Source organism: Filicampus tigris, chromosome 2 (genome assembly GCF_054856515.1).
Source record: "Filicampus tigris isolate MCC_2025a chromosome 2, RoL_Ftig_1.0, whole genome shotgun sequence".
Lineage (NCBI taxonomy): Eukaryota > Metazoa > Chordata > Actinopteri > Syngnathiformes > Syngnathidae > Filicampus > Filicampus tigris.
Genome location: NC_141218.1, coordinates 13,575,548 through 13,603,293, shown reverse-complemented (window position 1 = coordinate 13,603,293; position 27,746 = coordinate 13,575,548). Strand labels below are relative to the sequence as shown.

The 27,746-nt window shown below is 39.7% G+C and overlaps 1 protein-coding gene across 10 annotated transcripts in view; it reads left to right on the top strand.

Moving 5' to 3' along the window:
* The window catches only part of rapgef2b (Rap guanine nucleotide exchange factor 2b), a 113,981-nt gene that overhangs the window by 66,424 nt on the left and 19,811 nt on the right, over positions 1-27,746 (top strand). For 7 of the 10 annotated variants that reach the window (XM_086055300.1, XM_086055284.1, XM_086055292.1 and 4 more), the window contains 4 exons: positions 16,859-16,990; positions 22,556-22,733; positions 25,947-26,083; positions 26,626-26,784. In XM_086055300.1, coding sequence (XP_085911426.1) covers positions 16,859-16,990; positions 22,556-22,733; positions 25,947-26,083; positions 26,626-26,784 — 606 coding nt within the window. Of the gene's footprint in view, positions 1-6,688; positions 7,151-16,858; positions 16,991-22,555; positions 22,734-25,946; positions 26,084-26,625; positions 26,785-27,746 lie in introns of those variants that run through there. The other 3 variants (XM_086055354.1, XM_086055361.1, XM_086055318.1) reach the window with 3 other exon arrangements.

Here is a 27,746-nt window from a genome sequence, read left to right as displayed (position 1 = left end):
TTACTAAATAGTTACTACAGTAGCGAATGAGAATAGCAAAATGAATAGTCAGTGGAATTGGACGTAGTAAAACACTATGCTTACTGTATAAGCAGGGGAGCATGAAATAAACATCATGATTAAATAGATATGTTATCTACAGATGGGAATGTGAACAGCAGCAGGAAAAGTTAACACCATTGTATTTAGCTAAAAATAATCCGTGGCAGGTATCAATAAAGAGGGTATAATTAAGTTGAGAATGTCATCAACACCAGCTATGCTAATTATCAGCAGTGCAGTGACAACTATACATGGAACAAGAGTAGTCGGCAGCGTTGTACTACATGTATGCGGTAACAAAACTTTAAATGTATCAATAAATGGACTAAAGACAAGCAACTGAGAATGAAATAAACACCAGCAGTACCAGACTGCATAATAGTGATGTGAATGTGAACAGTAGCAAGAATAGTCAGCGGCATTGTATGTAGCCAAAACCTGTACGTGCATCAATAAATGGTCTATACATAGCAGCTGGGCATTAAATATACGTACACCAGCAATTCAAACTGTCGGCAGTGAGTCAGAGCTAAATGTGCAGCAAAAATAGTTGGTGTTAAAGTTAAAAATTAATAGGAATGTACTAATATGTAGTCTATAAATAAACAGTTCAGAATGAAATAAACTAGAGCAGTTTTACACGATATTCACAAGTTTGCGCACGTTTCCTATTGTTAACATGTTGCCGTGGCAAACAGTTGTGCTGCATTTAGCCTACCGCATATGTTTAACCCCAATAGTTAAAAGTCGTCCTCGCCTCAGTTAAGGCAGGAACATTTTTGCCCGTAGCGAAGCTAAACGACGTCCGCTTCATGACCGAAGCGAAGCGCACCTTGTTCCACAACCCTAATCGGAAGCTGCTAGTCACACGTTAACTTCAGACGTGGCGGCTCGGAACTAGCTGCCGGTGCGGATGTTTTATGCTGCCAGGCGGCGGGTGCGCGGGTCGGGACGCACGTTTGCCCCCGCCATCAACCTGCGAAGGGGAAAAAAATGTTGGCTGTCTGCGTGCTGACTTATTTCCAGGCGACGGCAGCGTGATGAATGAAGTGGTCTCGGGGGGACAGGACGCAGCCTGGTTATTACGTCGTCTTTCTTGCGCTAACAGCGCTATTTAGATGTGTCCTTAGAAGAGTTACATAACCACAAATCTTTTCTTTTGGGGGCCTTAACATGCCCAGAAAAGTAAGTAATGTTTGCTCATCCTTAGTGAAATTGACATACTGTATTTTAGGAAAGTAGGATTTTTTTGGGAATGTTGTGAGAAAAAAAAAAATCTGCCCCCAGCTGCAGGTTCACAAATTGCCACGAAATTTGGTGGACATGTCTATCATTTCAAGAGTCTCAAAAGTCTCAAGGACCAGTGCTGCTAATTGAACAGGAAGTCAGCCAGTTTGGTTTGAAACAGCCCTTTTGGGTGAATTCCAGGGCTTTGACAAACTCCTCTAGGAAATTCTTCCAAATAAGATCCAATCGAAATAGGTCTCCTAGACAAATGGGCGGTACTAAATAGCAAATATTATTTTCCTCTGCTGTCGAATGTGTGATTAAACCAAACCAAAATGCCATACTTTGTGGGCATGTTTTTTTTTCTGATTATTTTTTGTGGACATGCTATTGAAATTTGCAGTCGGAACCGCTGACGGAATCCCATTTAAAACTAGAGGCGAACCAGCCTATAGGCGAGTACTATCCTCCCCCCACCAAAAAAAAGGTGAATAACGGACAACGGAAGGGTACCCCGCTGCAGGCGGATGATGAATAACGGACGCTCAATTTTTAGTAAAATGCCCAGCTCTGATTCACCCAAATGAGCCTTGGTCGGACTCAAATATCCTTGTGAGATAAATTTCTTAGTTTTGTCAGTTAGCAGAAGTATGCGAAATCAAGTAATGTATGGAGACAAAACAAGCGGTAAACGTACAACGTAGGGAGGGAGATGTATTGCAGGCTAGTCCTTGTGTGAATATTATTTCTTTACTTTCAAAACCATAAAGTGATTCACGCGTCTCCGTTAGATTTCGCCTCATTAAAATCAAAAGCCTGTTTTACGCAGACTCCGCTTTGGCACCTTCATCTGATTCCGTGTAAACCAATAAACCGCCTCTGGAGGTAATAACACTCTCTTGTACTGGTTATGCTGTAGAACACTGTTTAAAGAAACAAGACACTTGGTGTATGGTGATATTAAATACTATATGATGAGGAAAAAATGCATGGAATATAGACTTCCTGAATAGGGATGGGAAAACCTAAAGCTCCTGCGCCATACACAGCCCATTAGTGCCAATATGCGATGACCAAAGTATTTGTGCTCCAAATTTGGTAGTAATCAGACAAAATCTACATTGGGCTACTGGCAATGACCACTTCAAACCAAAAAGGCAGACTTCTTGTATCTTTCCAGGCATGAATTCTTGACTTTTTTCAGGGTGTAATCATGATGGGCATACCATACTAAATCTTATGTCAAGTGAAAGTCGGGAAACTTCTGGGGGCTGAATTTTCCCAAAATTCCATCAGGTTCTCATCATTTTGTTTTATGATGAATCATTAAAGATTTTCACTATAATGTGCCCACAATTGGAAATTTTTGGAATTTAGCATTGAGCATCTGTTTAGTATATATGTCGTTCAAATTTGGTAGCAGCCAGACAAAATCTCTAGCAGGGGATCACCATAAAAGGATGGCCAAAAAAACCACCATCCTGTTTTTTTTATTTTTTCAGGCATGGCTTACTGTGAGGGTTTGGGGGTTTCTATTCATGATAGACATGCCTACCAAATTTCATATTAAAGTCAAACTGGTTTCGGCGGCTAAATTGGGGAGTTACTGCTTTGGAATTTCCTGTTTTGTAATGCAAGTCCTCAAGCTTTGTTGCTATTCTCTAATCACATTCAAAGACAAAAACTCTAAATCATTCGCAATTTAGTGTTGACTACATGTCTTGTATGTGTGGCTCAAATTTGGAAGAAATAGGACAAAATCTCTGGGGTTTTGAGGACCCTTGGAATTGGCCCAAATCAGCCTAAAATCGTTTCCTGTTATAGCATTTCTCCTGTATGGCTGTCAGTGTGATGACATAATTTCACACACCAATGAAAGGTTTTACAAAGCAGCCACCACACATAGCAGCCATACTGGGATCACACAACTGACTACATTAGCCCATGTCAATATTATTTTTCGTCATTCTGTCTCTCTTCACATTTAACCGGTGGTTAGTCAGTGGAAAAATGATTAATTGGCTTATTTAGCACTGAAAAAATGGAGGGGGAGTGTCATCAGGGCGTTTTGAGTTTCCCTAGACATGACCCCCCCTCCTATCTGCCTTGTTGTTGTAGTGGTGGTGATGTAATGATATGCTAGGCTAGTAACCCCCCTTCCATGCACGCACACACGCACGCACACACACACACACACACACACACATTTGAACACCTGAGCTCTTTTTTGTTATGGTTGTGAAGCATTACATCATGGTGGGGGGTGGGGGTTGGAGAGGGGTCCCCACCCCCAACCACCTTATCAGCAGCAGGCTTTGTCTGCCATGACAACAAGCTCCAGTCTTTCTTACTGGAAGAGACAATGATATTACTTTTTCTTTTATGTTCTAATGAATAGAACAAGAACAGGACTTTTTTTGGTTGTTTTTGTAGAAGTTTTCAATACAATACAATTGATAATCCGTTATAATTAACATTTACAGGGCAATTATTGAAAATGATCGACTTCTATTAAATTGTTTGCTTGTACCTGTTCATATAGCATGTGTTTTTCCTTGTCAATATAATTTCCTGTTGTTACAAAACTGAATTTTACTTGTTTTATGTAGCATATTTCGTTCCTTGCGCACCTAATCTTTTGGATGAAAAAAAAAGAAAAAAAAGAAATTGTGATTTGAGTTGGAATAATTGATTAATCGACAATTAATCGATTATCAAATTGATCATTATTTTGATCATTGATTAATCATTTAGATACATTGTTTAATTTAAAATCGTCAAAAACTTTTTTTAAAAATGCAAAAGTGTGTGATGCGTGGTTGGTTCAAGTCACATCGTATGCTAGTCACTTGTACTTGAACAGTGGAGGGTTTAAATTATTGAGAATCACAGGTTAGTTTGATGCAAAATGTGGAAAGTTTGTGTAACGCCGTCCATGTGGCTGGCTGTACCTTATATCATATGCTCAAATAAGTTTATTTTTTTAACCTTTTTTTGGGGAGGGGATGCTCGAAAACTTGTTTTCTCTGAAGCTTAATGCTGATTTAAACTCCCGCGTCAGCACATGCCGCATTGCATCACGTGACCAACGCAGAGTGCTGCGCGACATGTTGGCGACAGGTCCGCAACACATTCTGCGCACACGTCAAAAATTGTTGCCGCGTATGTCATGACGCGCGCATCCTCTCTCGTGATTGCTCCGTTATGTCACATGTTGCGATGACGTACAGTGTCCCCCGGCTCGGCCCGGCGATTTATTTGTTGCCACGAGGAGAGGATCCACCACGCAGCTTGTTGCTGCTGCGAAGCAAACTAGTTTGGCAGAAAGAAGCCTTCACACGCACGTACCGCCTTCACCGCGACCATCCAGATCGTTTTCGCAATACAATTAAATGCATCGTCTAGTCATCTAGGTCCCTTTGTTTAATCAGGCACAATATCCATTGTTGCCGCTGTCTTTTTGATCGTTGCTTGGCAGTAAAAACACTGAGCGGAATTGGCCATAAAAGGCAGAGGTAATTCCACCCTGCGGTGTCCTCGTCAGTATCAGCCGTAGTGACGCCCCCCGACTTGGAGCGAAACTGCAACACATTTTCAAAACAACGCGTGTGGGTTGCGCGCGAGAGCAAAGGCAAATTGCACGCAGCACTGCCGCAGTGACATGCTCGCGGTTGTTGTCCGCGGGTGTTTAAAGAACTCTGAACAGTTCCAGTCTTATCCTTTAAAAAAAAAAAAAAAGGATTGATTTTGATTCTAAATGTGCAAAATTGATGTGACATTGCGTGATCATAGCTGCTTTTCTGTCACACTGTGTTCTTGTTGTGTGGGATATTGTACTTTGATGAGATTGGCTTTTTATTACTGGGATTTATTCTGCTTGAAAACTAATCTTGAGCAGATCTCAAAAGGCTTTCAAATTTGTTGTTGAAAAATAGGCTACAAACTTCAGTGTTTAGCATTAATGTGTTCTATGTCCATCCTTGCTCTTATGATGTAGTGCGTGCTCAGTCTTGTTTGGCCTTTGCACCATTTTGTTAGCCTGCCAGTGACTGCTGTTGTAGCAAAAACTCATTTCCATGAAACGGATGGATGGGACGTCGGCCAAGGAAAAATTCATTCAATTTTGGTGCACACCCTGAAACTTTTTGACTTCTGTTAACATTGAGAGACGTGCCTTGTTTACTCACTAAAAAAAAGTAATTTGGTGCCAATCCAAATTGGGATTGCTTGGCCTTGGCGGAGGCCTGCGCTGTACTGAGTGGCAGTCTAGAAGACATCGTTATCATTTACAATGTCATAAAAAGACAATGTCATAAAAAGACCTAGTTCCACATCTGTCGACTGTACGTGGTTTAGTTTGGTAGGAATCACAAGTGTCTACGTATTCATGATAGACATACCATGAGTTTTCAAAAATGAGTTATTTTATTATGGTTGCAAATTGCACGGGTGTTTATCAAACATTATCGAGATATGCCTAAATGTTGGGCCAAAATGTTTCTGAATGTAGCATCACTCATCTGTTGAGTGTATTTGGTTCAAATATGGTAGCAATTGGACAAAATCTCAAGGACAAGATCATCTTTGAAGCAGCCAAATGTCCAAAGTCAACCTAAAATGGCTTCTTGGAACAGAAATGGCAAACTTCCTTTTGTCTTTTTGTGCATGGATTCATGAGACTTTTTTTTGAGTCTGTTTATGATAGACATCTTTACCAAATGTCATTCTTCAGTAAAACTGGCTTTGGAGTCTTCATTTTCCAACTATTCCAAAGTTGTATAAAATCAGTTTAGTATATTATAGAGTCATTGAAGTTTGTTGCCACACGCAATGATGACAACATTATATATTTTTGGCAATTTATTGACACGCACTTGTCTTGTACTCCTACTTCAAATTTGGTACCCACAAGACCTCTACAGTAGTACAAGTTAGTAGAAGAACCTCTGGAAATGCCTGAACTGAGCTTCAAACAGCCGCTGGTGGGGAGAAATTGTGTCCCAGGTCGTAGGACGCGGCGATACTGGCTGACAAGAAGACGCGAGGTGACACTTTTGTCTCATCCTACCCTCTCGCCCCCCTCCCACTTGGCTGTTTCTGTCGCCACGGCAACCGTCGTCTCCCAGAGGGTCTGCAAAGCGGTGACGGGAGGGGCCGGTTGCCAGGGCGACCCCAGCTGAGAGGCAGTGACATCATTGAAAATTATTTCATTCCGAGCTCCTTTTTAGCTCCCGTTTTTTCTTTTTCTTTTTACTGTTGCCATGACAACCGTCTCCAGCCAGTAGATGTAATGGAGCCTCCCTCCTTTCTCCTTGTTCCGTATCGGTTCCTCTTTCCATCCCTTCTGTCTGGGGGCGTCCGTAAGGAAGGAGGCGCTTACAATACTAACCCCACCACCCCTCCTCTTCCTCTTTCCCACTTCACCACAGCCGCCATCCCCTCCTCCACCCGTGACACACATGCACCCACACACCCATCCACCCCCCGCGCTGGCAAACAAACCGCTGGCTTTTTTCTTTTTTTTTTTTTCTTCTTTTTTTTAAAAAGGATGCTCCGCTCTCCCGACGCCATGGAGGTGAGGTGGCGGAGGCGAAGCTGTGACTGAAAATACTTTTTTCTTTTTTTCCTTTTTTTTTTTAACCCTCAATGCATCCCACTCCTCAATTTTTGGAGCGCATTTTCTCTAGTCTGGATTTTTACGCTGTCGATTCGGAGCGTCTAATCTAGCGGATACTCCCTTCAGGGAGAGGGGGAAACGGGGGAGATGTTCAATTTTGGTACATTCTGAGCCCCGGAGAGGACTGTTATCACCATGAAACCGTTAGCAGCAGCAGGAGCAGTAGACAGCAATGGAGTGCCTAGCCAACAGGATAAAACGCCGGTGAGTAGCAGCGCGACGCCCGACGTCCGGCAGCGTCCTTGACCCTCCCCTCGTTTGGGAACGAGGCCGGCGTAGCATGGGATGTGTGTCAGTGTGTTGTAGTAGAAACTGACGCCATGTGCTTTTTCCTTTACGCTGCCACACACGTCATTCGTAGCAGTTTTTAATGGAGGTAGCAGGAATGCAAGACACTAAATGGAAATGCTGATATGATAGTGTATTAGCGGTATACACTTTGTCAGGTCTTAAATAGAGCTACAGTAGTTGTCCGTAACCAAGAAAGGTAATTGCACTCTAAGATAACCGTTTGTACCCTTTTCTCGTGCAAAGAAGGTCGCTAAGATGTCAAAAAGCAGCAGGGAAAAAAAAAAGCAATCTTCAAAGACGCCACCCCAAGTGACAAGGCGTCCCTCACCTAAAGGTGCAATCATGTTAGTTAAACCTAGCAAAAAAAATTATTTACTCCCTGTACTCGTGACTGAGCAAATCTCAGTAGAACTGACAGTGGCTCAAATTTGGTTGCCATTGGGCAAAATTGATCAGAAAATGTCATCTTTGAACAACCAGTGGAAATGCACATAATAAGCTTAAAATGGCAGACACAAATGAAAATAGCAGACTTCCTTTTGTCTTTTTGGGCATTGCTCCTTGAGACTTTTTTGTGGGTCTACTCATAATAGACATGCCTACACAGAATAGTGCTGCTCATTGAAAGTGGCTTGGGCGGGCTAAATCACCCCCCCACCCCCCAATAAAAAAAAAAAAATACAGGATACAGGACGTTTTAAGTTAAAGTTTTGTGTTTAATGGTGATTCATCAAATGTTGACATTATGTTCCGCCTTCACGCTATGACAGAAACTAAAATCCTTCACATTTATTGTCGCCCGTTTGTCTGCTTTTTTTGGTCCAATTTTGGTTGCAAGCGCTCAAAATCTCTACGATACGTTGGCTTTAGGGACCCCTGAAAATAGCTAAAATGACCCGAAAACAGCCACTTCAAACCGAGGGCAGACATTGTGTTTTTCAGGCATTCCTTCGTGAGGCTTTTGGCGTGGATCTACTTGTAGTAGACGTCTACCGAATTTCATGTTGCTAAGTGAAACTGGCTCCTGGGGCACAATTTTAAAGCTGGATGTAGAGGCTGCTGTAGCCTGAGATGTGTGGCAGCGTGTTGTTGTAGAAATCGGCACCATGTGCTTTTTCTTCGACGCGCACGTGCGCATTTCATCTGTTTTAAGGAAAGTGGCTCGCCCTAAATGCAAGCAGTAGACAGACGCTAAACTTGGATGCCATCATGGTGTTTTGGTGGCATTCATTTTGACAGGCCATAAATACAGCTACAGTAAAGCAAATTATTTTTACAGGTAACTCTTTGTATATTTGACAGTACTAATGGAGTCAAAAAGCAGAACTGTTAAAGACACCACTCCAAGTGATATGTTTTTTCTCTAAATTTGCAGTAGAGTTAAACTTCGCACAAAAAAAGAGAAAAAATTACTCATGACCAAAATAGCAAACCCTCCTATGCCTTTTCTGGTTCGGTCGATTTTTTTTTGCTCGTAACTGAAAAAATGTAATTAAAACTGACTGTGACCTCATGGAGGTTGGAGGATTTCATGTATTAGGCAAGTTAAGTTCCACATGCGAACAAAATGACCAAAGCTAAAATTCTTGACTTCTGAGCGTCGCCCATCTGTCTCGTGTCCGTGGTTCAAATGTTGTAGCAATCAGACAAAATCATTGTAATAGTGAGTTTTGGAGAGATCCTTGGAATGGTCAAATGGAAAAATTGAGCCTAAAAATGGCAGTTTCAAACCAAAATAGCAGAATTCCTGTCTTTATTGGCCTTGCTACTTTTAGAATTAAATGTGAGCCTTAATATTTGATGTGTTTGGATTAGGGCTAGCGTGGATTTGTAGCGAACAGGGTTTGTGTTAGGATTTAAGGTTAGGGTATATTTCTGAGTTTTATATTAGATCTATGGGTTAGTTTTAGGATTTGCGTTAGTATTTAGGGTCGAGTTAGTTTTGTGCTTAGGATGGTTGATCGGGTTCTATTGAGGGGTTTCAGGATTCAAACTGATAATATGAATAAGGTTATATTTAGACTTTAAGGTTAGTGTTGGGGTCAGTTTTAGGGGTAGAATGGTCATAGCCAGATTAGGGTTATTATTAGGCATTATGGTAATGCTAAATTTAGGATTAGATACACATTTGCGGTTAGAATAAAGAGTTGTGGTTTTAGCGTTAGTCTTTGGAACACATCAGAGTCGAAGTGGGCAAATTGAGAGGTTGTGATATCACTTCCTAACCCTCATCAGTATTTACAGTGGTTCCAGTGGATCGCGGTTTTCCTCCCATCAGGGTCATAGTCTGTGGTGTCGCTATCCCTGGTGCTGAACATCTGGTACCAGGCTCTGAGACCACGCGCACTCAACGGGATTGATCTCCCATCAACACCGCTGGTGTTCATCACACCCAAGTGCTCACGCTAGCGCGAAAATCAAGCAGGATTTAGGTTCAGGGTTTGATTTACAGGTTATGGTTTGCCTTAATGGTTTGATTTAGGAGTAACATTTTCTTTTTTACTAGCCAGTGAGGATGCGCCGATGACAAGACAAATCCTGGTGTCATTTTCCCTTGTTAAACTGGAGCCTTGAATGCTGACATGACACTTTCCAGGAAACTGTTAAAGTGTGCACTGCCGTAACATTTATCTTGATGTAAAAACAATATTGGGCACATAATGCACAGTTGCTGCACACTTGTAATGGCTTATTCTCTGCCTCTCTTGTTTACTGGGTAGCCCCCTTATCTGCTGTCACACTCCCTTCATTTGATTGTTTTCTTATGTCGCTAGCATATTTATTATGGCTTGTGTAAATATTCACTCATCCCAGCAGGGAAGGTGTTGGGCCAATGGGTAAACAGCAGCCAACACTGAAGCTTTTCTTAGTCTAACCACATCACCATAGAGGAAGAGTCGTGGATTTAACGCATAAGGATAGAAGCCGAGTGTGGCGTGGGGGTTACCAGGTTTACGGTTTTGAAGGGATAGGTGTAAGGGTTAGGTTAGGAAAGAAAAATACATCTGTGATGTCTATTTGCACAAGTAACATTTTACTTCATTCTTTACATCCATATATTTTCTTATAATTATTCCTTTTTCATTTTTTTTCACTGTAAACATGATAATTTTTATATGACAAGTGAATAATGAGTATAGGTTTCTATTTTATTTATTTTCATTCATATTCATATCTTTAGGGTTGTATAAGGTTTTAGGATTGGGTTCGAGGTGGTTCGCGTAAAGTTGAGTTCGGGGTTTTGGTGGTTAGTCTTTATGGTTGGGATTCAGCATTAGAGTTAGGTTTTTAGGGTTGGTTCTTTAGTTGAGGGTCTGTGTGAAGGTGGCCATTATTAGGTTTAAGGTTTAAATTGTTAGGATGCAGTGATGAGAGTTAATATTTAGATCAGTGATCTGAAGGTTGGTTTGTGGGTATGTTTGGGGTTATGATTTAGTATTGGGTTGGTGGTTACAGGCAAGGATAAGGATTTAGGGATAGGGTTAGGATTTCTATTTTATCTTGGAAAATGGGTTAGGTTTAGGATTCTGGTAATTAGTGTTAGATTTAGAGTTGGGGTTCGTTTTACATCTTGGATTAAGATTAAAGATCTAACCTGAGAGGTAGAGTAGGCATAGACACTGATTTTTATTTTAAGCCTTATTTGTTAGGATTTTGTGCTGGATTGGGCTTTAGCATCAGGGTTAGGTTTAAGATAACCTCATGATTTTATCATGAATCTGCCTTTAACCAACAAGCACCCCTTCAAGATCCCAACAGAGCTGTCCCTTCCCCTCTCCCCCACACAATAAAAGTGTAAATGGCCACTAAAGGAATCATGCTTAGTCACGCAAACTTTAACACCACGCTGTCTATGGAAGTGTAGTATAACTGACATATAAGGTCACGTTTTTGGCTACCTGCTGACCAGCCAGCGCATAGAGAGGATGCCCTGTTAGCATATCAGGCCTATTTAATCAGACATACTGCCAAAAGAGGCGTTAATCTCTTGATCCCTAAGGCTCAAGACGGCCGACCACACGGTCAAGACAACTCTGGCTGCCCCCGACGTCCTTCAACACTGGAACTTTTCCATTCAGCAATACAACATTTCCTAGGCTCCTTCAAAGACAAACATGTCCTTGAGATTTTGTCTTAATATGCTACCAAATTGGATCCACATGTACTACAAAGATTGTGACGCTAAATTGGCATCCCCGAATTTCATCCTTGCTTGAGTTTTGAGCATGCCATGCAAGTTTGATGACTCGCCTTAAAAGACGAAATTAATAACTCAACAAAATCTGAGTCAGTTAGACTTAAGGCCAAGATAGACCAAAACGGCGTTTTCCAACAGTGACAGACGCTTTCCCCGTGGCGTCCGGCCGGCTGTCGGCACGTCGCGCTGGAAAAATACACCGCAACGACAGACCGCGACGTTGACCGTTAAAGTACCTTCTGCGCATGCATAAGATGTAATACCCTTCCATACCATCGGTGGCGGTAGTCACTATTTCTCATTGTTAGAAAAATCCAACCGGAAAGCTGTTGGCCGGGGGCGGATTATATCAACGTAACCAATGCATTCGTTCTTCGCTCACGATGAACTCCCACGCGAAATAAACCCTCATGTTCTTTGCACGGTATTGTGAAATACTTACATTGACAACACTCGCTCCTGTACTTGTAAGAAGATTAAGGCAGCGAAGGTGTGCTCACTGTTTATCCGCATTTGTCACTTCCCCTTGGTGATCCGAGCGCTAATTGGCTAGATAACAGCCAATCAGAGTGACCAAATGTCACGACTGGCGACGCCGATTCAACATGCGTAAACGCCCCCCCCCAGACGCTTACTGACGAATTACGACACTATGACGATGGCCACTACACCAATCAGGCGGCACATTTAGACACCACGACGCTTCACGACCTCTGACGTCGGTTTGGTCTATCTAGGCCTTTATACCATAAAACTTGTGAGACACGACAAGTAGACCTACAAAAAAACTCTCAAAGAAAGTCTGCCATTTAGAGTAGGTTTGTAGCGGCAATTTCAAGGTCATTTTAGCCATTGACCAGGGCTATTCAAAGACAAACCTTTCCTACAGATCATGTCTTTGCTACCAAATTTGAACTCAAATATACTACACAGATGGGCAATGCTTGATTGCAAAATGGTTTCATGTCTGTCATTGCATGCCAGGGTAATTTGGCGGCAGAATTTGATTACTTGCCATAGTGAAGAAACCAAGAAACAAACCATTTTGTATTAAAGCTGGGCTACCTTGGATTGGTTCAGGATTTAGTTTTGGTTTAGTGTTGGAGTTAGTTTTTTGGGTTAGGTGGATTGGTTGGAGGCTAGGCCTTTGGTTTAGTGAAGTAGAGGTTTGTCTGTCTATTTCTAGGGGCCCTTCAACAATAAACTTCTCATGATGTTTTGTTTGATTGGTACCAAATTTTAATCAGGTATACTAGACCAGTGATTCCCAACCACCATAATCTACCACTTTTGATCATCATGTGTATCTCATTCCAAAAGATATTTATTGATATTTGTTACTAAATAACATATCTTTGTTCTTCTATCCATCCCAGCAAACTATAGTGACAGGCAGAACAATTTGTGTATCCAACTGTCACATTCACACAACAGAAAAATAATTATGTGTTCAACTAAACAGACCCTGATTATTGAAACCATATTATTATTATTTCAGTCTACATACTTTTTGGGACATTTTTGTGGCAACGTGCTGTGCGATTTGTTCTTAAAATGTGTGCCATGGGTTGGGAAATAATCTGCTTGACAGATGGGCAACATAAATTGTGAAACATTATAATTTCCGTCATTGTATAATGGCAAAGTTTGATGACTCGCCATAAATCACCCACCCTTCTGTTTGAGTCTTTAATTTGACAATCAAACCATAAAAATATAATGTTGTGTACTCTCTCGCCTGGTGGAAATGGGTCTCACCTCGCCTCGCCCTCACATATCACTGGATGCTCGCATTAGCCTCTTGTTGCCGTAATGGACGTCTCACAGTGATTCTCTGCTACAGTAGCCGTGCGCTAAATAGATTGAGAGGCAGCCCCGCGCTTCCCAACCCGCTGATCTAGGTCATTAGGTCTGCAGTGTAATTTAAGGAGCGCCACATCTGCTCACATGTAGGCCGAAGCTAGCAAGTGAGTGAGCTCTGCGGCTCCAGCATTAGCGCCTGACTTAATCCAACCCTCCCCCGACCCACCCCGTGACATCTGATTGGACACATGCACTTCCATTTGCCAGACAAATTATGGGAGTGCACTTCAGCCTCCGCGAAGGTACGGTGCTTATCTTGTATTATTTCTAAATGTTAGCATCAGATCAATCAAGGCTAACGATTGTCCCGAGTACAGTGTTGTTTCCGTCGCGTGCCGTCTAAGAGAGGAGGTCAATGGAGCACATGCTTACGGAGCGATCGTTCGACGGCTTATTGACCCACAGATGGATGACCTAAATGAGTGCAACGAAAGGATTAAATGTTTTAATATCCTCTTTACCAATGGGGGAGTGGCTCGTTGTTAGTGGAGCTTTCACTGTGATTGTGGAAACCACACAGGGGGATTTAATTATTGGTCAGTCGGAAAAACTCAATCAACCGGCTCCATGCTCTTATGGTTCCATGGTCTTTCCAACTAGTTTAGACGTCTACTTCCTTGTGTGATGTTAGCCGCTAACGACTAATAAATTGAAGGGATGCTACCCAGTTGGGAATTGTACGAAGATATTTGTGTTATTAAAAAAAAGTACAAGAAAAGTATAAGTACTGGTTCAACTCCTGTTCAGTTAAAGTTAAAAAAAAATATACGGAATAAAATGAATGAAAATGAGAATGAGTTTTTACTATTATATTTTGATAATCATGTGCAATGAAAAAAGACTGCACATAAAATAGTTTTCCTCTTACTGACTTCCATAGTGCTCGTATGAAAACAAAGGTTTAAACAATGTTAAACTGGGTGTTGCACACTTTGTTTTCTGTACTCTACCACAAAAGTTTATTCTTTTTTGATCAAGTTGTTTTTCCACCTAAGATTCAGGCAGCACAAACTCTAATTTAGGAATTTTAAAGCTTGAACCGTTTACTGCATTCTTTTTATTACAGTAATTTGCTCAATTTAGATAGTTACATTTATTAACTTTGACATCTCTTTTAATCGCTATGTAATTGCTCCATTTAGAGGATTTTCATCTTTTTTTTTTTTTTTTTTTAACACTCTTTGTGTTGTGACTCATCCTAGTGTTTACTCTGTTTGGATCAAGTTACAGTGCGATGATTTTTTTTCACAATAGATTCAGGCAATCCTAACTCCCAGCTGAAGTCTTACAAAGCTTAAATTACGTTAAAATTGTCTAAAAAAAAAAAAATTAAAGTATAAAACCACAGAGATACAATAATATCAGTGGTTTTCAACTTTTTTCCCCTCCCATATAGATTCATGAAAGCTTAACTACCAATGAATAATACAGGTCGTGTGAAAGGGATACAATACAATTTTATTTTAGTTATATCGTGCATTTCACAACAGCTACAGCTGTAACAAAGTGCGACCAGATGTCCTGTAAATTTCTTGTAAGAGAATATATGACATTTGCCTGCTATTTGCTTTGCATTCATCTTGTACAACTGCAAACATTTTTGCATGTAGAACATATTTTAATACCACCATTAACTTGACAGAATTTTAATTTACAAACATTGCAAATGCTGTGCACCCGCTAGGGACGGTCCCTCATTAAAGCCAGCGGGCGGCTAACAAGCTAACATACGCTATCATCGCCTTGGAAAAAAAAACTATGGTCTAATTAGACAAGTTTTTTTCTAAGCGGATGATTACGAAATGTAAAATGGTTAAAAAAAAAAAAAAGCGCCAGTGGAAATTTCAAACGCTGGGTTGAAAGAACACCACACCATTTCATCTATATATTTAAAAGGAAAAAAAGTCATGTTTATCTAGTCGCTATATAATACATGAGAATCATGTGATCAAACATTCGAAAAGTGGTTCACCGGGTCAGCGCCATGAATATTTCACACTGCCCGATGTTCTTTTTACCCGACTTATAGATGATACCCAGTAGGGAGGCCAGCTGCGCATCTGGCGGTGTGGTGCACCATCAATATTACATCTGTGGACCACCCGTCATTCCAAATGTGGCACACCAGGAAGTGGGTCGACCCCCGTTGGCCAATATCTGAATGTCCCCCGAGTAAATACTTAGATGGGTGTGTCATGCTAAATCTCTCAAATAAATAAGATATTTGGGTGGCAAATTTGACAGGGTGGCTTTGTCTTTTGGGGAAAAAATCCGAAACTTTACATTTCCTTGCACAGGGGCACTGTCCCGCATTTGTTAGAGGTAAAATGAGAGCGCTATCTCAAAAATCATCTCCGGTGCACTGGAGGTTTGGTTGGGTGTGATTGCTGCGTGTCAAAAAATTGCCATGCTGTTTAATTATCTGCCTGGCTGCACTCGCCAAATTGGTGGAGCGGAGGGGTCTGCCCTTGGCCAAAATCTTTCCTCGAGCCACCTTCTTCCTTGTCCGCTCCACTTCACCCGGACTGCCTCCGGCTGAGCGTGCCATTGTTATTGTTAATGCCCAGACACTTTTGTGCTAGTGTGAGGAATGTTTATTAAATGGGCTGGACTACCTGTTTGTCATCATCCATGAGAAATTAAAAACAAATGACATTATAAAAAAAAACGTATTAGAGAAGTAAAGCCCTTTAACACTGCCTGGAAATTCATTTTTTCCCCATGTGTCACCGCACATACACAGATGGAAGAGGAAAGTTGTCAACTGTGCAATGTCAATAGTTTAATATACTGTAAGGCTAGCTGTCTTTTTTTAGTCCTTGTTAGTTGTATTACAAAAAAAGTGCTATTTCTATTCAATTTTGTAGAGGTCTAGGGCATGGCATGGCCCGAGTATAAAAAAAAAAAAAATTAAAAAAACTAATAAAAATATCATTTTGGTTGAGAACCAAGGCAGCATACAGGAGATGTTTTAGTATTAAAAATGGCACAGAAAATGGTGGAAATAATCTAATATGCAGAGGTGGGCAAAGGTTTGTCGATCCGTCATTTGTTTTTCGTCAGGCACTTTTTTTTTTGCTGACACTCACGTCACTCACCACAGATACTATAGTTAAATCTGAGGATAGCGACCTCAGGCGGACAAAAATAATACCTGCACCTCACATGTACATGTTATTGTCTTGTCCGAATAATCAATGCTCGATTCTAAAAAATACTCAATAGTCGCAGCCATAATCATGAACGTTATAAAAGACACACAATTAACTAGTTGGCTGGGCGGAGTAAATATGCGTGGTTAGTGATTAACTACGTCGCAGCCCGACTTGCATGCAATTATTTGCATTACGTCGCCGCTTTAGGAATGGAACTCGAAGACCCCCGTGTTCATTTTTCTCATTGGACAGCAACTGAGCGTTTTTATGTACAAAATCCTTCCATTTAGTCCCTGTGTTGGTTAGTACCATGTTCATAAAACGCGGTCGGTCTCCCATGGCATCCCTCGCTGTCATCAGCGACGCCATACTCACCGTGTGTGTGTGTGTCGTGTGTGTGTGCAGCTGCCCGCAGACTTCAGCCGACTTCACCTGGCCGACGGCTTGCACCCACAGGTGACGCACGTGTCCTCCAGCCATTCGGGATGTAGTATCACCAGCGACTCCGGAAGCAGCAGTCTGTCCGATATCTATCAGGTGAGGCACGGGGGCAAAAAAAAAAGCCCTCCCTCGGACAGAGGCCCCAACTGCCGCGTTCCTATGCGTTGGTCGTTTCTTTTCGATAGCTAGGTGTGATGGTAAGTACAGTGAACCCATATTTATTCATTCAACAAGGATTTTTTTTTCGGAGGGGCGTGGGGGGGATCTCCACCCTGCTATTCGCTCAGCTTGTGTATTTGTTCGCTTTCAATACTGCACTAAGATGCCGCAAGTTGGTACCAAAGCCCGGGCTGATTGGAAAGTAGTGATTGGTGTCAAGGAAGTGCTGCATCTTGACAGAGAGACTTAAGAAATGTGAATGTCGGGGAGGAATTAAGTTTAGCTGGGGTTGTTGTCGGAGAGTCGTAGTCATTGAACATTACCTCCACAGAGCACAAAGCAGGATGTGTTGCCGTCGTATGGTGAAACATCATGCTTGTGTGTAACGTCTTGTCTTTGCGTAATTTCCTGGTTGGTGTGTGCGTAAAGTTGACGGCGGGGTAAAGCATGAACGCGGGCAGGGAGAAAATCGGTCGCTTTGTCCTCACAAATCCCAAACAATTGTTGGCAAACAGAAGACCTCGCATGTAACCAACTTTGCTGTTTTACACAGAACATCCAGCACGAATATGCCATTGATTTGCACAATGCAACATGAGAGAAATATCCCAAAAATTGAAGCGATGCATGCTTTTCATTGAACAGAAGCATGGATAGATTCCGGCTTGACAGTGAACGTGACGATGAAAAGCACATATGCGCAAACTTTGTTGGCCACTCCGCTGAGATCTGAATCATACTGTAACATCAAACAAAATGCCACACAAAATGTGGAAGCATGTACCTGCAAACTTTGATATTTGATACATTGATAATTTCAAAGAAGTAAAATGTGGAGATGCATGCTTGTCTGGCCATGGATGGTTTCCAACTTCATTCAAACGTGTGAACTTTCAAAGGTAGACGTGAGCAGAACTGATGCAGCAGTTGAAATTGATGGATTAACGAAAGGTATTTTTAATAAAAGAACATAAAAAGTAGCATCCTCACCCCCGTGGGCGTAAATAAAACGGCTTAAAAAGCGCAAAAATCTTGCAGCGACTAATCCTCTTAATGCCTACGCGTCTTAACGCCGTCACATGCTTTACGAGCTCCATTTCAGAGTCCACACCATCACTCGACATCAACCTTGTGCACGTTTGTGTGTGGTGTGTGTGTGTGTTTTTGACAGGCCGGTATGCGACAGTGATCTTAAGGCCATCTGGCGCACACATACACAGTCAGTTTGCAGTTTGTGTCCTGACACTGCTTTTAGTCTTGAAGCTCCTCAATAGTTTTGTGTAGTTCTGAAGATTTCCGCCCTGTATTTTTTCTACCCTTTTTTGGGGGGTATTTTTACTCTTAACAGTTATGTACAGTAATTTAAAATATTTGCGTTGAGTATTTGTGTAGATTTTGATCTCACACTTGTGTCGCCATATACATATTTATATTTATCCATTTGTGTATTATTCCGTATTTTTTGTGTATTTGTCATATTTTCGTTGAAAATTTGTGTAATTCTCACCTCATAGTTTTTTTTGTTTTAATATTTTGAATTTTTGCATTTAATACTTTTCATGTCACCATTTTACATTCTGATATTTTACCATATTACCATTACATACTATAGTTTTCTTATTTAATCGGGCAATATTTTTGTGGTTTTCGTTTTAACATTTTGTATGTTTGGTTATTATGTAATAATCAAATATTGCGCTTGGCTATATGCCAGCTATATAATGAGTTTACAAATGATTATTTTAGTTAAGAAAATGGTTGATAGGTAGGTGACATCATGTGATAACTGCTCTTAATCACCCTCTGACCCCACAGTGGGTTTATTTTAAGAGCCCACAGTGGGGGGTTCCATTGCGCATTTGCACAGCAAAGGCCATTAAGCGACGTCTTGTTGTTTAAAGAACATAAGCCCACATTTACTTTTACCAGCCAGCCAGTCCACAACAACATTTCCATTAGAACATGAACCTCATTGGCTATAAACAGTCTGCACACCCAGGAAGTCTACTCTAACATCTGAACTTTATTTGTGTTTAATCAGACACTTTACAGTTGCTGACATTTTGTGTACCGTATCTCCGTGCATTCACTACCCTGCCCTTAAGTGGCCAAGCTACGTACAACAACAACTAGTTTTTTTATTTTAATTTTTTTATTGCTATGATTTTAATAATTTATTATTTTACTTGTTCCTCATTTATTTTCTGGTTGTTCTTTCAAGTTATATTTAAAGTTGATTTTTGGTAGTTGAATACCCTTTTTTTTTTAATATATATCACTGAACAATCATGTTTATTAGTCGTGATTTCAATGTCAATGAAATAATCAATATAATTGTGATTATTATTTTTTTTCCATAATGGCCCAGCCTCGGTCACATTAATGGTGTAAGAAATGATTTTTTTAAATTTATTTATTTTTTTTAATCACAAAACCCTGATATTGGAATAGGGGTGTGAAGACTTTTTATATCCACTGTATGCCAGCTGAAATATTATATTGTATATATAATGTACAAAATAGAAGAAAAAAATAAAATATTTTTATAACATTAAAATTATATGCATTATATGAAATGTTCTTTAGTTCAGGACTTTTTCATAGTGACCACTTTTATTCTTGTGAATTTGCCCACACTCTCCTCTCGGATAAAAACTTAACTCATTTGGAATCATGTTTTTGGATGCAGTATGGTTAATAGTTTCTCTTGGGAGCTCATGAAGCGATTTCCTTCCTCGCTCGTCAGAAAGTGCTGACTTTGGAGGTTTTTGGATGGGATGCTCCGAAAAGCTTAATTACCGACGAGAGCCCGTTCTCACGGTCGCCCTCAACATGACAGAACTGTGTGGGTTTTGTGTGTGCGTGCCTGAATAAATGATGACACTGGTCCTTCAAGCGGCCTCTGAAAGCATTGATCCAAGAATAGCCCTGATGAAATATTAACAGCAACTGCTGACTTTTAATGGCGGCTGCACGTTTATATGGATTTCGGATGGCACGAATGGCGGGGCCCTTAAAACATGGAAGGGCGCCCTTTGTTTAAAGGCAGCAGTGACTCGACATTTGCGCTCTGATTTGTCCACTTTGTAAGATTACTTTATTCTGAGTTTATGATAGGGAGTTGTGTTTACTTGCGTATTCGCTTTCGCCTCCTGATTATGTGTCTGCTATTTTGGATTGCTAGTATTGGACTGTTGACGTTTTCATAACTCTGAAGATATCTTTTTTCTTAATATTTTTGTACTTTTCATTTAATATTTTTGAACTTTTTTATTGCATTTTTGAATATTGGGTAATATTTTTTTACTATTCTAATTTTGGAATTTTTGGACATAATTTTTATTGTTTTGTTATAATAGTTGTATTATTTTGTGTAATTATGTAGCATTTTTTAAATATATGTTGTGATTTTAGTCTGTTTTTTTACGGTTCGACGTGACTTAATATTTTGTATTTTCTCATTTGTGCCTTTGATATTTTGGGAATTTTTTAGTTTTAAACTTTTCCATTTTTTATATTTTTGTTGCAAATTTGAACATTTTCATGTAATACATGTTTTGTCTTCATTTTTTGTATTGTAATTTGTTGTATATAATTTTATATATTTTTTCTTTTCGTCTAATATTTTAGTTTTTGCCTAAAATGTTAGAATTTTTTTGTTTGCGAATTTTTCATCTAATATTTTTTTATTTTGTATCATATAGTTGTATATTTTTGTATTATACATTATCTTTTATTTTCCATTTTTTTCCATTTCAAATTTGTCTTATTCACAGTTTTTTTATATAGCATTATATTGTAATTTTTATCTTGTTGCCTAATATTTTTGGTAAATATTTGAACAGCTTTGTTCTTGTATATATTGTAAAAGTTGGAAGTTTTTCTCCTAATTTAGTATTTTTTTCTGTTCTTTACATTTTTCTCATTTTTTAAATCTATTTTATATATATTTTAAATTTTTTAATTTATTTTTTCTTTATTTAATGTAATATTTTGACCATCATCACTGTGTTGACTTGTGCCATTCCCTCTCATTACGCCAACTACAACTGTTGTTCTTGCATTAATTGTGATATAAAATTTCCATCTTTCATGAAAACTCCTCACATGGGCTGGCCCCACCCACCGGTAGGTACACGCCCATTTGTCCTCGCCGACCCCATGTTGATGAATCATTAATGATCTGCTCCGCTCTTGGCTCGCATTTGAGAAGATGATGACACGAGAAGACGAGTTGTGTCTCTGGTACTCTTCACCTTTTAAAAGTGTGAATTGCGCCCACAATGCGTCTGGCGCTGGAATTTTGCAGGCATTTTGCCAAGACCACATTTTCTCCCCTAGCCTATGAGGTGAGCTTGCTGAAGATGCTTTTGCGCCAGCCATTTTCCTCCACTATTTTGTTTTCCTGATAGCGCCAAAGCAGGAGTAATTGCATCAAGGCTTTCAAAGAACGGGACATAGCCGGAAGGCTTGCGCTGACTCGGGGTCTCAGAAAAAGCTTGGGAGTTAATGAGCTTGTTTCTATGCGCAGCAGCCTGTTTGTCATGCAGCGCTAGAGCCGACGTGTGGTTGTGTGCTGAGAAAGTGGTCGAAACTGGGCACGTTTGTGCAATGCGCCTTTGCTTTGGTTTGGAGTTTGTTGCTTTGTCCGAAGCTGGAGCATAGCTTTGAGTCTCTGAATTATTTTAGTCTTTTTGTATTTTTCGACAATATTCAACTTTATTGTCCTCTTTTGTGCAATATTTTTGTTAATATTTGCATGTCAAATTTAACATTTCTTCCAATATGTATGTATATAATTTGTTACAATATTCAAAGATTTTATATTTTTCTTAATATTTTAGGGTTTTTTTTAGTATTTTTTTCAAACTATTTTTGTTTTTCTCCTAATGTTTTTGTTTCTCCTAATTTGTTTATCTTTCATAAAATTTATTTTTGAACAGTTGCGTTTTTGCATCTAATGTTTCAGTATGACATAATATTTAGGTATTTTTGTAATTTCGTGTTTAATCTTCTGTATTTTCTTTTTATTATTTTTTTATAAATTGCTTATTTTGGTCTAAAGCATGTATTGTTTTCTAATATTTTATCACTTTTCATGTGAACGTTTTCAACAGTTTTGTCTATTTTCTGTCTAATATTTTTGTTTTTTTGAATTTTTGGGGGGTTCTTTTTCTAAGAATATTCCCATATTTTCTGAACTTAAAAAAAATATATATCAAATTTCAATAATTTTCAACTAATATTCGTCTGGCTGTTTTCCTCTACTATTTTGTACTCAGGAGATACTCTGCAACAGGAGTTTTGCTTTGACTTGGATTGTTGGTTGCTTGTAAACCGTAGTTTAGCATTGTTGATTTATTTTTTGGATTGATTGGGGTGAGCTTGCTGGATAGTGATGGCAGGATAGCGCTTTACTGCATTGTTCGGTCAAAACCTCAACCACTCGTCCAACATCCAAGACAACTTTTAAAACCATTGCCGATTTTTCCCTCTTTGTAGGCCACTGAAAACGAACCGGGTGACATGGACCTGAGCGGCCTGCCCGAGACAGCTGTCGACTCTGAGGAGGACGACGACGAGGAGGATATCGAGCGAGCGTCGGACCCCCTCATGAGCCGGGACATCGTCCGAGACTGCCTGGAGAAGGACCCCATGGACAGGACGGACGATGACATAGGTGAGATGGTGGTTTACGTTGTTTGTGCTACAAAGAAAGACAACTCCAAACGTGGTTCGTGTCAAACACGGGAAAAGCAAATCCAAGAAACCAAAGACACGTTAGGTACTATTTCCACACAGAACACATTAAATATGTGGCAGGAAATGTAATTGCCTCGTACTCTACCCACGCATCTACTCTGTAAACAAACACAGCATAGCGTAGCCTCTGGCTAGCAGCTATTTTGACTGCATGCCGCTCTTGTTAACTTGTCTGAAACTTCCATCACGCCATTGTCATAAATCAATACAGCAGGTAATTTAGTGACAGTGGGTGATTTAAAAAAAACAAAAAACTTTTTTTGCAGATATTGTATAGCGTATTTTGGATGTTTTTGTGTATCGGTCCATGGCCTATTATAATTTGAGCTCAACTTTTACTTATTATTTTATTTTTAAATGTTTAATCATAATGTATTACTCTTGTATGGTCATGCAGCAATGTTTGTGCACTCATCTGCACTGCCGAGTTTAAATAATGTCCAGTTTAGTGATTAAGGGATGTAAATTTGGCCAGGGGGGGACATTTTTAGCCCATTCATTGATTAATCAAAAACTGAGAGATTCATTGATTATTAAAATAGTTAGTTGCAGCCTATTCATTGATTATCCACTTACCTTAAAAAAAGACAAACATCTGTGTCCCATTCTCGAAAAAGAAGAGCAATTCATTTTGCACTTTCCATAAAACAAACTGATTTTGTATATATATTGATTTTGCATTTAACTAAAAAGATGACAAACTGTGTGTTGATGGACTTTCTGAAAATAGTGGACTGACTATTGCTGTCACATCGTTTAAAAAATAAGTCAAACTATTGAAGTTCTTGTTTCTTAAAAAGAGGACAAACTATGAGTGTCACACTTTCCAAAAAAGACAAAATTATTGATGTTGCACTTTCCCTTTTCTGCCTTATGTAACTCATTTTTTTCTATCAAAACAATGTGAAACTATATGTAAAGTATTGTTTCACATTAGTGTGTAAAATGCTTTTGTACAAATTAAACCCCCAAACTACGTATGTTAGCCTCACAGAACTTTTTCTGTACCATCCCATCAAAGCTGGGCTCCACAATGTGTGTTTGAAGAGGCTTAATGTTGACAAGAGGAGGAGGTGGATGCGTCGGTTTTAGTGAGAGGAAGAGTGAGTGCCCTCTTCGTTGTCCTCCTCCTCTTCCTCCTCCATCTCCACTGTTAATCTCCCCCGCAGCAGCCTGCCCACCATCCCCCCGCCCCTGTTCATGCCAGCAGGCTTTTTCTAGGTCACTCCTGGCACATCGTGCAGCTCTCACCTCGCCCAGCGCATCAAACATTCAAACGCTTCCTTCCTCACACGCGAGACCTGATTGTTGCCGGACACAAATATTCAAAATTGTGAATATTAAACATTTGGGTTAAGCATTTGGAGGATTTTCTAGTTGCATGGCGGACAGGATCACATGGTGAATAGTAAAAGAGTTTAATAGACTAATAGAAGAAAGTTATATTTAAGTTGGGTTTTTTTCTTGAAAAGTAGAATAATTTTGAGGAAACAGTCAATTATATGAATAAAAAAAATCATTTTCAACAAATACAGCAATTTGTTTTCAAGAAGTAAATTAAAAAAAAATGTATTCTTGAGAATGAAGGCATTTTCTCATGAATTAGTAATATGTTTTTTAGAGTCATAAGACGTCAGCCTACTTTTTAGTTTGATATTTTTTACATATTTTTCAGTACAAAAACCTGTAATCTTGAGTTTGTTTTTTCATGAATAAGTCAGTATTCTTTTTATATAAAGACTTTTTAATGGTCATGTTTTTTTCTAAAAAAAAAAAAAAAAAAATCATAACTAAACAGTTGTAGATTTTTAAAAGAAATAATTTGGGGAGTATGGTCAATTTTTTTATTTGAAAAGGTTATTTTCAATCACAAAAGAAAAAGTGGTAACCTTGTCAGGCTAAATTCTGATTTTCTTCAAGTCAGATTTCAAGAAAAGTCAGTCATAAGCCTATGCAAATAAAGTCAACCCTTTTCTGGAAAATAGCCAACTTTTTTCCTAAACAATAGAAATACTGGTATTTCATCCTCATTGGATAATAAAATGACATTTCTGACTTCTTTTTTTCCAGAAAAAATGCTAGTTTGTCCTGTGACTTAATTTAAAAAATATAGCTTTTTATCTCTATGCTGCTTTTTTCCTTAAAAGAAAAACCCACAACTTTATTCTTGATGGCTTTTTTTCTCATAAATGTTCAGTTTGTTTTCACAGGATTATGACTTGTCACAAAAATATATAACTATTATCTTGAAAATATATGGACTGTTTTTGTCAAATACCATCTGGCTTTATGCTCAAGAAAATATGCCTGTACTCTCTAGGTAGTTTTTTTTTTTTTTGTAGTAGACCCTTCCCGTATAGTAATTATACTGAGCAGACACTTTAAAACCAAAAGATGGTCAGTGGATGGTATGTTGCAGTGAAGTCTGCAGTGAGGTCACAGAGGGCAACGCGTCAGCACTTAATTCTGCTCACCACCTCAAGTACTCGATGGCATTGATGTTGGACGTGAGAGCCGCTGTGGTGATGACGGAATGTCAACCACTACACCAGATGTACTTAAACTGAGCCATAACTTGGGGGTCTGCAAAATAATTTACAGTAATTAATTTGGTGTAAAAAAAAAAGGGGCTTACCTTCAGTTGGAGATGGTTGGTAACTCCTCCCTACCTTAGCTTTTGGGCAAATTCAATTATAAAAGCATGCAATTAAAACATACTTTAATAGAGAGTAAAGAATTGAACACTTTGCTTTAAGTCATTGTGCAGGTCCTTCTTATGTGCACTCTTTGGCCACCAGGGGAAGTACAATATTTAAATACAATAGATATGTATATACACGAAGAAGACAGTCACAATGATAAAGAATATATGCCTCTGAGTAATATTATATTGTCACTCTACACATTTGATGTAGTGCAGCAGCATTTGTGTTTAAAATTCCATTACTTAAAAGGGTCAGAACGTCAACAACAGCTGCTTGTTTCATTAGCCTATCAATAGCGGTTTGCATTGTGTTAGCATTAAGCTAGCGCAGCTAATGGGATCTATGGAAACATTTCTCCCTAACCCCAAAAAGTTTTGAGAAACCCTGCAGTAAACACTTCTTTTCTTTTCTCCCTCCTCCCGCAGAGCAATTACTGGAGTTCATGCATCAGCTGCCGGCCTTTGCCAACATGACCATGTCGGTACGGCGTGAACTGTGTGCCGTCATGGTGTTCGCCGTAGTTGAGCGTGCCGGAACCATTGTTCTCAACGACGGCGAGGAGGTACGTTGATTTTGTTTGAAAAAGAAAAAAAAAACGAAGTGACTCTTCTTCTTCGTCTCCCGTTTCATGTATTATCCGCTCTATTAAAGCTGAATGCAGAGCGTCTCGTCCCCCCTGTGGACCTCCTCGGGCGGCTGAAGCGAGACGCGGCTTTCAATGGCCACAGTTTTGCCCCACAATAGAACCGGGCGCTTTAGTCAGTGGGTTGACTGAACATGCTTGAACCATAGGAAGTAATAGAAATGATCCGTACGAGGGCAAACTGCCAACATGATGAAGTCCTCGATAACAGTTCAGGCTGTGTTGACTTGTAAGTCACATGTCATGCAAGTAAAATAATTGTACTTAATGGGGGAGCATTCAAATGCTGCTTTCCACTATAGAACAAAGATGCATTATGTGTATTCACACAATCTTAATTTTCTGACCAATTAAAGTAAAATTTGTGCGGTTTACCAGAGTATGGTTCCTTTGAATGAGTTAGCATGCAGCATTAGCGATGCCTTGGCATCTAATTATGCGATGTGATGTTGGGTCTCCAGCTCGACTCCTGGTCAGTGATCTTGAACGGCTCGGTGGAGGTGACGTACCCCGAGGGGCGAACGGAGATCCTGTGCATGGGCAACAGTTTTGGGGTGTCGCCCACCATGGAGAAGGAGTACATGAAAGGGGCCATGAAGACCAAGGTGGACGACTGCCAGGTAGCGTGTCCTTCACATGCCACCAAACACGCCCGTTACACGGCTGTTAGGCGCCTTAATGGCGGAGGTCGTTTGCAGCTAATGTTCTCGCCCGGGCGTCTCATAAAGGCACCCCCAAGGGGCCTCGGTGTTCACAATTGTGATGCTCTCCTGGGAGTTGAATTAATGGGCCGTTTTCAGGCAGCGTTTTCGCGCATGGTCTCGATGACCTCTTGTTTTGAAATGATCAGTAGTAAAAAGGAAGTACCTTTTTCAACCATTTTCAGCCTCATCACACATTTAATATCACTACAGCAACAACATACGTGTCGAGATGGTGACGTTAATTTTCAAGGAAATAATGACGAATAAGTTGATAGTCACATACACATGCATTCTGTATTCCACTCAAATGTACATAAAAATCAAAAGTGCAAAGCCGTGAACAGTTAAATAAAATGCGGCAGAATAGAAAAATGGTGTCGACATTTCCACCTTTTGTGTAACAATTTATCAAGAAAAACTTCCTGGTTTATCACTTCCTGTTACAATCTCCTGGCTGATTTGTAACCAAATAATGAACCCAACAGATCACGAAAAAATTGTCAATACGTCAACATCAACAGAATAATTATCGATATGGTTAAAAATGAAGAAGTAGTGATGTTAAACAGCAAGCAATCAGATGTTGCTATACTGTAGGTAAACATCACGAAAAGAGGTCAAAATTGTTAAACATCAATAAAATAAGTACTGATATGGTTTAACAAGAAAAAATATTGATGTTAAACCAACAAAAAAATATTGCTATACTGTAGTTGTACATGAAGAAGAAATGTCTATGGTTTGATGTCTAGAAAAAATAAGTGTCAATAGGGTTACACATCAAAAACACAATGTTGACTTTATCAAGAAAATAAATTTGCGTAAGGATAAATGTCAACACAATACACTGATGCGATGAGGTTTAACATCCACAAAAT